General features: G+C 39.8%; 1 protein-coding gene across 1 annotated transcript in view; it reads left to right on the forward strand.

The window, feature by feature from the left end:
- EP300 (EP300 lysine acetyltransferase) overlaps positions 1 to 3,539 on the forward strand; it is a 102,627-nt gene extending 99,088 nt beyond the window's left edge. The window contains exon 31 of the mRNA XM_089523692.1: positions 199 to 3,539. Within this exon, the coding sequence (XP_089379818.1) occupies positions 199 to 2,439 (2,241 nt within the window). The 3' untranslated portion in view covers positions 2,440 to 3,539. The remainder of the gene's footprint in view (positions 1 to 198) is intronic.
- Positions 3,540 to 14,095: the final 10,556 nt, after the last annotated feature.

Here is a 14,095-nt window from a genome sequence, read left to right on the forward strand (position 1 = left end):
AATAATTCCATAGGTTTTGGAAGGAGTGAGTTCTTGGACAGATTCTTCATTATCCAATTGAGATTATCATATTCCAAGACTGCTTTATAGCAGCCATAAATTTCTGCTGAAATTTTCTTGAATTTATCAGAGTTGATAAACCTGTACACTTCTGTTGGGCAACTTGGCAGTTTTCTGACTAATCATCTTTGTTTTTAGGATTATGACCTTTGCATCACCTGCTATAACACTAAAAACCATGAGCACAAGATGGAGAAACTGGGCCTTGGTATAGATGATGAGAGCAACAACCAACAGACAGCTACCACTCAGAGCCCTGGTGATTCACGTCGCCTGAGCATTCAACGCTGCATCCAATCTCTGGTCCATGCCTGCCAGTGTCGCAATGCCAACTGTTCACTGCCATCCTGTCAGAAGATGAAAAGGGTTGTGCAGCACACCAAAGGCTGCAAGCGTAAAACCAACGGAGGATGCCCAATTTGCAAGCAACTCATTGCCCTTTGCTGCTACCATGCTAAGCACTGCCAGGAAAACAAGTGCCCAGTACCCTTCTGCCTCAACATCAAACACAAGCTTCGTCAGCAACAGCTTCAGCATCGCTTGCAGCAGGCTCAGATGCTCCGCAGGAGGATGGCAAGCATGCAGAGGACCGGTATAGTAGGTCAACAGCAGGGGTTGCCTTCACCAACACCAGCTACACCAACTACTCCTACAGGACAGCAGCCACCAACTCCGCAAACCCCACAGCCACAGCCTCCACCCCAGCCTGCTTCACAGCCACAACCTGCACCTCCCAATAACATGTCTCCATTTAATATTTCAAGAATTCAGCCTCCAGGAACAGTGTCTCAAGGCAAGGCTGGTGACCAGGTAACTCCTCCAACAACTCCTCAGACAGCTCAGCCACCTATCCAGGGCCCTCCTGCAGCTGCTGTAGAAATAGCCATGCAGATACAACGAGTAGCAGATCACCAGCGACAGATGGCTCATGTCCCTCTTTTCCAAAGGCCAATTCAACATCCAAACCAGATGGCCCAAATGAATCCAATACAGCCTATGAGTGTTACACCACCTCAGATGGCTAGGGGTCCTGGTGGCCACATAGATCAAGGGATGGGACCAACGGGAATTCAGCAGCAGCCAGCATGGGCCCAAGGAGGATTGCCTCAACCTCAGCAGCTGCAGGCAGGAATGCAGAGACAATCAATGATGTCAATGGCCCAGCCTGGGCAGCCGATGAATATGTCACCACAGCCAGGAATGGGTCAAGTACCTGGTGCAGCGCAGTCAAAACCAAGTTCTCTCCCCCAGGCAGCCTTACAAAACCTGCTGCGGACTCTCAGGTCTCCCAGCTCTCCCAGTCAGCAGCAGCAGGTGCTTCACATCCTGCACTCCAACCCTCAACTATTAGCTGCTTTCATCAAGCAGCGGGCTGCCAAGTATGCTGGGAACCAGAATCCACAGGGCATGCCAGGGCAACCTGGAATGCCTCAAGGGCAACCAGGGCTTCAGCAGCAACAGGCTATGCCAGGGCAGCAAGGAGTGCACCCAAATCCAGCCATGCAAAACATGAATCCAATGCAAGCGGGTGTTCAGAGGCCCAGCATGCCCCAGCAGTCACCACCTCAGCAGCCTCCACCCCAGCAGGCTATGGGTGGAATGAATCCTCAGGCACAGCCAATGAACATGAATCATTCGGGAATGTCTCCTCAGTTCCGGGATCTCCTAATGAGACGACATCAAATGATTGAACAGCAGCGTCAGCAGCAGCAACAAGGAGCAGGCCCTGGGTTGGGTCCTGGCATGGCTAACCATAACCAGTTCCAACAGCCGCAGGGAGTGGGGTACCCCCAACAACAGCAACAGAGGATGCAGCATCACATGCAGCAGATGCAGCAAGGAAATATGGGACAAATGAGCCAGCTTCCACAAGCAATGAGTGCAGACACAGGATCGAGTCTGCAACAAGCTTTCCAACAGCGACTACTTCAGCAGCAGATGGGATCACCAGCTCAGCCCAATCCCATGAGCCCCCAACAGCACATGCTCCCTAACCAGGCCCAGTCCCCACACTTACAAGGCCAGCAGATTCCATCGTCACTCACCAATCAAGTGCGTTCGCCACAGCCTGTCCCCTCACCACGTCCCCAGTCCCAACCACCCCATTCCAGCCCCTCTCCTAGGATGCAGCCTCAGCCTTCTCCACACCATGTCTCCCCACAGACCAGCTCCCCACATCCAGGACTGGTAGCTGCCCAGGCAAACCCCATGGATCAAGGGCACTTTGCCAGCCCGGACCAGAGCGCAATGCTTTCTCAGCTTGCTAGCAATCCAGGCATGGCAGGTCTCCATGGTGCAAGTGCCACAGAACTGGGACTCAGCTCAGATAATTCAGACTTAAATTCAAACCTTTCACAGAGTACACTAGACATACACTAAGACACATTGTAGCATTTTGGGAGCAAAAAAAACTTATTTTCTCAAAGACTTTTTGTACTGAAGACAATTTTTTTTAATCTTTCTTAGCAGAACATTTTCCCTGGAATACATCTGAACTCTGCAGCAGTAGTTTGTGGTTTTAAAAATACAAAACCAACAAAATGAACCTGAGGGACAATAGTATACAAAGAAAATATATTTTTGTTATGGCTGGGCTCATAACCAGTCCTTTTTCTTGTTTTTGTTTTCCCTTCGCGTGCGTTGGGGAGGTGCTCGGGAGGGGGGTAGTTATTTGGCTGCTGACTAAATGACTTCCTTCTCTAGCCTCCATTAGGTTTTATTTTTTTTAAATTAATGAAAATATGTAATATTGATAGTTATAATTTACTGAGGCAGATGGTTAACTTTTTCCCTATTCTGGTTTTCCTCATGTCTACTGCAAAAAACAAAACAGAACATTGCCTACAACTGGAGGACAAAAAGGGTGAATGTTGCTTTAAAAATACAGTGCATATATATATATATATAAATATATATTAAAGATAAATACCAATTTTTCCTCTTTGGTTGGAAAGATGTCAGTTCTTTTAAAAACTGTAAAATGATTAAGTAACCCAGTCTCCCTCCCGAAGTCTACTTTTGTCCTCCAAGAATTTTCTATACCAGAGTCTGAGCTTAAACTTCAAGTATTAAAATTTGTACATGTAGAGAGAAAACAACTTTTTTGCAAATACACGGGGGCAGCTGCCAAATGGATGTAGTATATATATTGTGGTTTGTTTTCTTGAAAGATTTTTTTTTTGTTATTTTTACATCTAACAAAGGAAAATAAAGAGGGTAAGAAACTATTCCAAGGGTATAATTTTAACCTGAGAGAAAATCCCTGGGGTTTCTTCTTTATGCTTGCTTTCTCTTTCCCTCCCCTCCTTTTCCCTCCTCTTCCATTTTCTGTAAAACTTGAAAATAGAAAGCAAAAAACCCTCAAATGTTGTAAATCATGCAATTAAAGTTGATTACTTATAAATATGAACTTTCGATCACTGTATAGACTGTTAATTGATTTCTTATTACCTATTGTTAAATAAACTGTGTGAGACAGACTGGGTTTTTTAATGCTTCCTTCTTCTTTTCCCTATTATTGGTGCTTCTTTTAAAATGGGGAAAGAAGATGGTATGCCTTTGCAAAAAACAACTTGTGGAAATCTACTTCATGTATAACATATCATTGTAGTTTTTTAAACAGATGGGTATTTTGAGCTGTAATGAAGATGGTCAGTGTCTGTTTTGCTGTCACTCTGTATTTGCTTCCACTTGCACAATAGAAACGATGGCTGCATCCACATTGCAGAAATAATGCGATTTGACACCACTTTTAATTGCCATGGCTCAGTGCTGTGGGATTGTGGGAGTTGTAGTTTGTTGTGGTACCAGTTCCCCAGAATTCCATAGCATTGAGCTATGGCAGTAAAAGTGGTGTCAAACTGGATTATTTCTGCAGTGCTGATGCAGCATATAAAAGTTTCTTAATATCCAGGTGGGGTTTTCTGTGCATATTTCAGATAGGTAGTATTTCATCTTCAGATAGAGTAGCTGAACATGCTTTAGTGTGTGGACATTGAAGCTCAATGAGAAATTAAGTGTTGTTAATGACATTAGATTTTAACACTCATGATTCAACAGATTCATGAGAGTTTGGGATATAATTGAGATTTCAGACACGTCAGAAGTTTGTCAAGTCTTCGTGTGCCAATAACACAGTTTTAATTTGCTGAGAAGAATGCTGTGAAAACTGAAGACTTCATGAAGTGGCAGGAGTCACTTGAAGATTTTCATATCCACTAACTTAGGTAGAATAATATTTAGCTACATCTAATGATATAATAAATTACATAAAGGATCTGCAGAGGCATCATGGTTTCTGCTGATGTGGGTAATCCTGAGGGTGTAAGGGAGATTTCATGTTAAGTGCTGATGCTTAGAAATCCTGTCACGGTGCCTATACATGCTAGTAAAGAGAAGGTTTTCTAAGTGATCCTCAGACTCTTGTATCCTTTTGTGGATTGGCTCAATATCAAAGTCAGGCTTTTATTCTGTGTCTAGACTTGGACCCAGCACTGACAAACTGAATGGCAGAGAATTAGATTGGACATCAATTACCCCTTAAGGTTTAGAGCTGAATTTAATACCCAAGTAAAACTACAAATTTTACTAGCCCTTATACATAAAATATCACTCCCAAACAAGAAAAATCGTTATATGTAATTGTGTTCTAAAAATACAGTGATGTTATTTTGTGGAAAATGCAGTACATTGCAATAGTTGCCAAAGCTTTCCATTTTAAATTAATCCTCTATCTACATTCCATTAAGAGCATAGTTTTATAGTCTTTTAAGTGTGAAAGTCCAAAATCACGTTAGTATGAGGTCAAAAATATTTATTTTATATCCTGCCTTTCTTGTAATGGTGAGACCCAAGGCAACTTCCATAAGACACCTAAAATGCTAGTTCCACAATTAACTGCAGATACCACAAATTAAAATACTTTATGGTACTAGATCAAAAATGCAACAGCTTGCCAAATGCTCTTGACTCAACTGTAAACTCAGGATTGGCCAGCTGGACATAACATCTCCTAAGTTTACAAATTTCTTAATATTCGTGCAGCAACTAAGTGTCTGCAAAGACTTGCCCTGTCCTTTTAAAATACATGCATTAATCTGACTTGGGTTATGTTTAGTGTGGTCTTCTACACAATCTAGAGTGAAAGGGGGTGCTTTTACAGGAGACTTGAGTATGCAACTCTAGAAATCAGTGAGGTGTACAGTGTTAAGAGTTAACACTGTTAGACTAAATCTGAAAATTCTTAGGTTGTCTCTCTGGTTTACAGATGGGTCTGGCTTTCACAACATACAATTTGTTTGTAATCAGCAATGAGATGTACTATCCAAGAATCAAAGGTGTGATTTTCCCCGGTTCAGACTAAATGTGGCTACAGTCCTTTCCTCATCAGAGGCAGAAAGATCTAACTCCTCAAAATTTTATTTCATTGAAAACTCATAGACAGTCATAAACCTATTTCATAAGTTCAACCTCAGATTGTTTTAGTGCTTCTGCTGCCATGCAGAAGCATGAAATGTATGCACTCTCCCCTTCCACAAGATGATAACAAATATATCCTTTGCATTTTCCCTGCTTTAAAAAATACAGGCTCCACTACAGAGGCTGTATGTATACCAGACAAACTATACAAAAGCTATATTTCTAACTTTCGATCCTAGATAGTAGGGGAAACATGACTCTGTTTTCCACGCAGAAGCGTCACATTCAAAGCCACTTTCTACTATATAGAAAAAGTAAAGGCGCTGTCGCTTCCTCCAGTTCCATATATCTTGGATAGTAGGCTGTTGTGAAGGCTACGGAAATGCAGCTGGGCTATTTATTCTTATACCTTAATCCCTATTGTAAAGGTTGTAAAATGATAACTGAGACTGCTTAGTGGATGCTACTTATTTATATGGTGTTCATGTGCATATAGCACTTTATGGAGTAATTAAAAGGTTAGTGTTCCAAGGAAGCTGCCATCTAAAATAGAATATGGAATAGCAACGGAATAAGGTGGGAAAGAGATGAACAATCTGCAGTATCCCATATATTATAAACCACTCTGGTTGATGCTCATTCAGTCACAGTTTTCCATTCCAGCATGTTTTAAGTATGGGATGAATGGAACAAAAATAATGATGCCTATAAGTGTGCAGGTAAGAATCTGTGAAATGTTTAAAATTGTGTCCACTTTAACATGGAAGTACAGAATATGAAACAAATTCTGGGAGAACTTGGATGGATCAGCATTTGGAGAGGGATTAAAACAGAGGATGCCAGTAGGTTGCTAGAAGTGTACTAATATTGGTGAAGATAAATTTTGAAAGTTGACATCACTTTTCAGTTTATCAAAAGTTGAGTACACTTCTAAGATTCACTAAATGCTCCCGAACTGTTTAAGATTTTTTTTAGATAACACCAAGGAGTATATGGAAGAAATCTACATAAATTCAATCCACAAAAAAGTCCATTTGTTATTACATAATCCATAATTCATTCTAAAGGCAGAAGCTTTTTTTACAGGGGGCGCTTGTTATCCACTGGGGTTTGGATCCTCCATAGATAACAAAATCCATGGATGCTCAGGTCCCATTAAATACAATGGCATATAGTATTTGCCCTAGTTACATCAACCATTTGGGCAGTTAGCGTTAACTTTATATTAAACTTTATACTAAAAGAATATCTAGGGGTAGCCATGTTGGCCATATATCATTGTTTGGATGTTATAGTAACTTTATATTGTTCAAGTCAAATGTAATCTCTGTCCCAGGAAGAAGTAATTAGCTCCTATAATTGTGTGACAACAACAATAAAAAAGGGAAAAAAACATGGAAAAAATTACAATGGCATAGTAAAATGGTGTCCCTTATATAAAATGGAAAATCAAGGTTTGCTATTTGGAATTTATACTTTTGGGGAATATTTTCAAGCCATGGATGCTTGAATCCGTGTATTAAAAAATCAGTGAATAAGGAGGGCTGACTGGCTGACTTTATTTCCTGTCTCGGTTGGTTGGTTATAAATTGACTCAGAACTTAACATTTCCTCATTTCTCATTTTGCTGGTTGTCAAAAATGGAGAAGCAGCTATTTGCAATAATTGAGTTATTTAGCGCATCTAGTGGCTTCTAATCTGTATTTAATTCTTGGTCAAGCAGAACTTAAAGGTGGCCATTTCATGCTGTAGGAACTGAAGTTTCAAACATGCCTGTTTCCAGATAGTGGAAGATAAGACACAAGCACCTGAAATGAAGTTATTTCTAAAGAGAACATAGCTATAGTGTCCATTAATATGAGAAGCAAATGTAGAGAATGGGGTACATGTGCTCTAGAAAGTTGGGAGTTAACTGCTGTACTGGCAAACTTGTAATGAAGTATGCAAAGACAAACTGAAAGAAGTTGGTAGCATGAACTTTTGTAGACTTGATCCTACTTCCCCAGATACATGCTTGGAGTGGAGGTAGTGGGTTCAAGTCTACAAAAGCTCATGCTACCAACTTTCAGTTAGTCTCAAAAATGCTACATGATCCTTTTGCATACTGATTTTCTAGACTAACATGGCTATGTGTTTGAATTCTAAGTAGTTGTTCTTAGCATCTAATCAACTATGTCCTCCCAACAAAGTTGCCATTCACAGGCAGTGGATAAATTAAAATGTCTTGTCAACCTTTCTCATAACTACCTAAAGGAAGACTTGCTAAGTACATTCCTATGTGAAAAGGTTTTGCCTATGTCTCAAGGAACGCAACCAAGAAACCTAAAGGAGTCCTGAGTTGTGCAGGAATGCTTGTACATAACACACTATATAAAATAAAAGGCATTCTGTATTCTTTTTTTAAAATTTTATAGACATATAGACGTTAAAAAACCAATAAAATGAACAAACTTCTCTTTTTTCTAAGCTTTATATACTTCCGAGATGGGGTTTAATCTTCTTAAATTCTCGCATATTTAGTGTCCTATCTGGTATATTCAACAGAAAAAAAGAAGAAGAAACTAAGCAGATTCTATTAAGTTCTAATTATGTTCCTTAAGAGAAAAGGTGGTTGATTTACCTTGATGTATATATAAATATACAGATAATACAATTTGAGGGGTTATCCCCAAGTAAACAATTTCCCATCAGATAATGTATAGCTAGAAGGAAACAGATTACAAAACAGAATACAAGTTATTGCTTATTCTTAAAATATATCTTTAACCACGCTGAAGTTTTTTCTCTCTAAGTTTTGACACAGAGCCAGTCTTTTTCAATTACCTTAACTTTTTCAGTTATGTTTTCTCTCATACAAGCTGTTACTACATCCATTTCCATTGCTTCATATAGTTTATTAAGCCATTCATCTTCTGTTGGTATCACAGGTTTTTTCCACAGTTTAGCATAGATAATTCTAGCGGATGGGATCATGTATAATATTATACGTTTATTCTCTTGTTCCGTTTCTTTACTTGTTATGGAGGTCATGTTCAAAAGGAAAAGGAGTGGGTCAAAAGGTATAATAATTTGGAGAATCTCTGTCATTGCTGAGTGTATCTGTCACCAATACCTTTCGGCTGCTTTACATCTCCACCATAAGTGGATATAGTTTGCATCAGGTTTTTGACACTTCCAGCACGAAGCCGTCCCTATTTTATATATCAGATTAAGTGTGTTAGGAGATATGCATTTCCTTATAATTTTGGCATAATTTCTCAATATCAAGAGACCATTTCAACATAGTGTATTTAATTGTTTCCTGTTCCAAATATCTCCTATTTAGCAGCTTGTAATATTTAGAAATGTGACCTGTTTTGTTATAAAAAAAATTCCATCAAGTTCTGTTTTATCTTTATTAATTCCTGGGTTTTTATTATCCAGCCTAAAGCAAAATACATCCTGTATTCTACCTGCAAACCTAAGATTGTTCTACCTATAGGCTGAGAGCCTATATTGTGGTTCCAGAGTAGAAATCTACACCAGCATATATCATTGCTGGGTTTCCACTGCTGCTGGTTACACAACACAAGTTTGAAGGCATGAGTAGTGAGCCGGGTAGTGAGCAGCAGAAGGCTCGCATGCACTGTCTGCTAAGAAAAAGGAACGGTCGTCACCTTCCTTGAGTGCCAGTATAATGATAGAAGGTTCAGGAATGTGGCAGCTCTTCCTTTTTCCCAGCAGCTTCTTGTCCCCACTGGTTAGTGGCTGACCATAGGGATACACCCGGCTGCCTTCAAAGTGACTATGTGAGGCATAGTCATTATGCAATGAGATACTGGATATTTGCTTCCACAACAACCACAAAAAGACAAAAACTACTGGAATGGGAAGTTATGGCAGCGTGTGTGTCAACAGTAAAAGTCTAGCCATATAAGCCAGTGTAGGAAAATGGTTAGCTACAGATAATAAGTTACTTTTAGTTACTTTTTGCAGTATCCAACATGTACATTAGTCATTTGACCGTTGTGACATAATAGAGAAGAGCCACTTTTGCAGTGTAACTTAGCTGTTACAAGGGGTTGTGGCCTCATTACTTAGATGTGTTCTGTACACTAGTCAGAAGCTTGTAGCATTCTGATTTTTTAAAATTATGTTACTATTCAACTGCTTTTGAATAACTAGAAAGCAAAACTGGTGTCAGTAAAATAATAAATTTCTTGCATTTTATTGTCATTTTCTGTTTTGTAATCCGCCTTGATTCCTTTGGGAAAAGGTGGACTATAAATTATTATTATTATTATTATTATTATTATTATTATTAGCTCTGATAGATGTACCATACAAAACCCTTTCCTCATCCCACTGTTTTGTTTCTCTAGCTTAGCAGTGGGCAACTGTGGCCCTCCACATGTTTTTTAATTGCAGATCATGTGACCCTTCACCTTTGGCTAGACCTAAAGGGAGTTGTAGACCAAAAAACATTTTGAGGGCCACAGTTATGCACAACCGGTAGATTGAGGCCCCTTCTACTCCTTCCACAACAGAAGCAGAGTGCAAGGTAAGAGACAATGTGGGAGATAAAACAAATGGAAGCCATAGCATCCCTAATATTAGTGAACATGTGGCACCATGATATCTCAGTTGGCTTAAGATGCCATACTTTACAGGTGTGTATGGAGTGTGAAGTTTTGTTTTGGGCATTCACTCATTGAACTCTCCCTCAGGAAGACCCATAAGAAAGAGTGCTAAGTACACTCTACAATTGTTTATTTATATACTGGCTTTCTCTTGGGTGGAGGCCTAAATTCCTGTGAAGTTGGTGCCTTGCTTCCCTCTGTTGACAAAAAAAGATCAGTCTGGTTTGTCTGTGATGGTGTGTGTGTGTGTGTTTTGTATCATCCCCAGCTTTCAATATTGCCCTAACCATTTTTGTAAGGTACAAAACAGGCAGTAACTTGGCTAACCCCCCTCCTTTTTCTGTGTACCAGTTAGCCTGAGTGCTGTCTCTCTCAGTATTGTTAGTAAATGACAGTGTGTTTAATTTAACAAAGGTGTTTGAGATAACAAAGTCTGAAAGAACTTGGCAGGTGGGAGCAAAGGCTTGGTGGTACAAATGACTAGAAAACAGACTCCTAAAACTACAAGTCTTAATATAAACTAAAAACTTGGGCAGTGGGATGAGGCCTCTGAATGAGGCATTCATAAAATGGTATAGGCTGCCACAACTTGCTTTACAACGGAGCCAGACAAATAACCCTGAGCAGGCTCAAGAGGCATCTCTTGTATTTCCTTTTGCAGGGAAGCAGCAGCTAAAAGGCAAGTGACAGACAGCGGGGATTCTAAATGTAAAAGCTTGGGCTGTGAGAAAAACTCACATAATATGAAGGGGGAATCTGACTATATTCCAAATATTTTGGAGGGTGGTGATGTGTGTGTGATGGCAGACTGAATTACAAGAGTCACACTACAGGCTCCTCCTCCTTGATGTCTACTACCTCTGAGCTAGAGCTGAAGTGTTGCCCGGATAAATAAAAACAAGGTGAAAACATTGCTTTCAGAGTTTTTCAAGCATTTTGAATGTGGGCCTCTGTTTAAGCTTTGCCTTACAAAGTTAGATAGCTCACCAGCTGCCATTGCTTCAGACGTCTCCCATCCAAGTACAACCCAATGCTATGTGTGCAAGATGTTCTGTGCACTGAGTCATTCATCCAGCACTGATATCAGAAGGCTACTGCTTTTCAGATTCTTTCCTAAAGTTTGTCAGCCATCCAAGGAGACAAGTCAAGACAAAGAACGTCTTCAGCCAGTCATCTCTACTATCCTTCATTTTTCTGTAACATGGCATAGCCTAGTAGGTCTGGAGCCTGAGGCATTTCTACATTTGGCCAGTGGATGGTCTTATGTTTCCCTGAATCATTGGCTCTTGAAGTCTCTTCCACCTCTATGATTCTAACATGGCCTTCCTTCAAATGGGCCCAGAATGCTGTCTTGGTTTAACTTTTCTCTCCAGAATATAACCACAGTTTTTTTCCAAACCACCAATATCTCCTCCTACCTGTGAATAATGGGATTTCAGCTGCCTCAGGAAATAAACATGTCTTAAGCATCTCCTGGGCCTGCTTTCTGGGAGCAAGCCTGCAGGAGTAGATATTCCATACTAAGGGATGCGTCTGAAGGACCGTTTTCAAATATTTGAGTATTATTTTTTATAAAGTATACTTTCAAAGGTAGCAACGATTTTACCAGGACAACCCAGAAGCTGATATTGTTTAATTACATTGGGTGGAATATTGAGCAATTGATTACCAAACAAATTGCAGACTCTGTAAGACTTCAGTTCCCATCAGGTCTAGCCAGCATAGCCCACCATGGATCATGGACCTCTGGTCCTACAACATGTAGATGTCCACCTTTGTGCCATGAAGATGGAAAACTGTGAGACATCAGTTCCCACCAGCCTCTTCTTATCTGTACTGTATTTTCTGAGCTTTTGCCACATACTTCACACTTCCATCAAGATTTCAGGCACAAACATGCCAGCCAGGAACATTTTTCAAATCAAAGCTAAGACTGTAATTATTGCAAATTGTACATTTCTATATTAAATATTAGCAACCTGATTCTAACCAAATCCATTATTAGAGAGAGAGAGAATTCTTGTTCTTTTCCACAAAGATCATCCTTCAGTAAGCCTATCTGGGCTGGGCAGTATACAAGTAGTTAAAAAACAGCATAAATGTTCAGTGGATAAACAGAAAGCCCAATAACTGCATATAAATTTGGCAGACTAGACAAAACCTGTTCAGTTAGGCAGTTCACATGCTAGCTGCCCAGGCTCCTATCTCAAGAGAAAGTGTGGGGGGACAAATTGAATAAATATACTGGAATGCCTGCCGATATTCAAAATGGTGGGTGAAAAGTAGTGAAAAGACAATATAGTTGACACCAAGAAAGGCTCACTGAGGAGGGCATTCCATAAATGGGATGCTATAAGTGGAAAAACTTTTACTCTGATCATCTTTCAAAACATTTTAGGTAGGAATATTTTAAAAACTTGCATACCCTCCACACTTACACTTACCTAATTTCTACCTCACCCCGAGGATTAGCTAAGGAGGAGATTTTTCTAGCTGAGTGCTGGGGAATGTTTTTCCAGTGCCTAGCAGAGGAACCCGGCTCTTATCTCCCATCACTGAATTAAGACTTGAACAAACTACAGTTCCCAGAATTCCATAGCATTGAGCCATGGTAGTTAAACTGGTATCAAACTGGATTATTTGTGTAATATGGATGGAGCCTCAAAGTGGTAAGTGCATGGCTGGCAGGAAACGTTAATAACAGCACTGACAATCTGGGGAGTACAGTAAGGAAATTAATCTGTGTATCAATATTTTTTTGTTTATTTATTAGTTTAGTTGGTTATATTGTCTCCTGCTCTATTCCCAGAACTGGGACTTGTGATGCTGATACAGGTTGAATGGGAAGAGCTGCATACACAGAGCTCCAGCTCTGACATCCTGGCTTTTGAACACTGAAAGACATGTTCAGCATATGTATTTCTTTTCCTTTGCTCAAGTTTAATGTTTTTTCCTACTAAGACATTAAATTCAGTGGTAAGTTCAAGAGGCAGAATTGGGTAAAGTTTTTGTTCTTTGTTTTTGCCCGTTTCACTCATAGTTATTAAACTATGCAGAGCAGTTACATTTTTTGAAGCAAGAGATTTTCAGTTAAATTGCTCCTTGACATACCTTTCAATTGGCAAAGTAATTTTACGACATGATAATGATTATACTCCTCTGGTAACATTCTTCAATAGGAGGTAACAAATACAAATCATTAATAAATTAATAGCGTATACGCTCTTGCCAAAAGTTACTTAATACAGTAAATTGGTGAACAAATGTGACAGATTAAAAGGAAAATTAGTATCTATTAAATATTTGTACCAGTTACATACAAGGAAAACCTTCAGTAATTTCCATTTCATTAAATCTCATAGCACTAGCTAAACAGATACATGTTGAATGCTTCAGCTCTAGGTATTTAGCAGTGGGGAATTATCATGCTTTATTCACCTCCATGGTGTAGTGGTTTGAACTATGGACCATGACTCCGGAGAACTGGGTTCAAATCCCAGTTCAGTCATGAAATCCACTGGGTGAGCCTGAGCAGCCACAAAAGATGGCAGTGGCAACCCCCCTCTGAAGAAACATGCCAAGAAAACCCAGTGATAGTTTCAACCTTAGGGTTACCCTAAATCAGAAATGACTCAAAGGCACACAACAACAAATTTGCTTCCTTTTCCAGGGCATCTAGACAACAATGTAATCCAGTCTTTGCCCTCTGCATTCTTGTTCTTGTAATTCTGTTCTTGCATATTTTCTCAGATATCAGAAAGGTAATGGTGTATTTGTATGAGATATGATCAGAAAAACAAGATTAATTAGGCAATGAACTGTTGGGAAAAGAAGTATGGACATCAAAGTTAGACTGGGGGGTGGGAGGTACCAAAAAGGAATACAATAAAGTAGCCAAGGCAAGAGATGATTGGTAGACTTTCAAAAAAAGAAGCTGAGGTTCTTGTATTTAAAAGCTGATTATGGAAGATGTCATGATTCAAGATGGACTGAATCTT

This window comes from Sceloporus occidentalis, unplaced genomic scaffold (genome assembly GCF_023333645.1).
Source record: "Sceloporus occidentalis isolate IW3139 unplaced genomic scaffold, rSceOcc1.0.p SCAF_5, whole genome shotgun sequence".
Taxonomy (NCBI): Eukaryota; Metazoa; Chordata; class Lepidosauria; order Squamata; family Phrynosomatidae; genus Sceloporus; species Sceloporus occidentalis.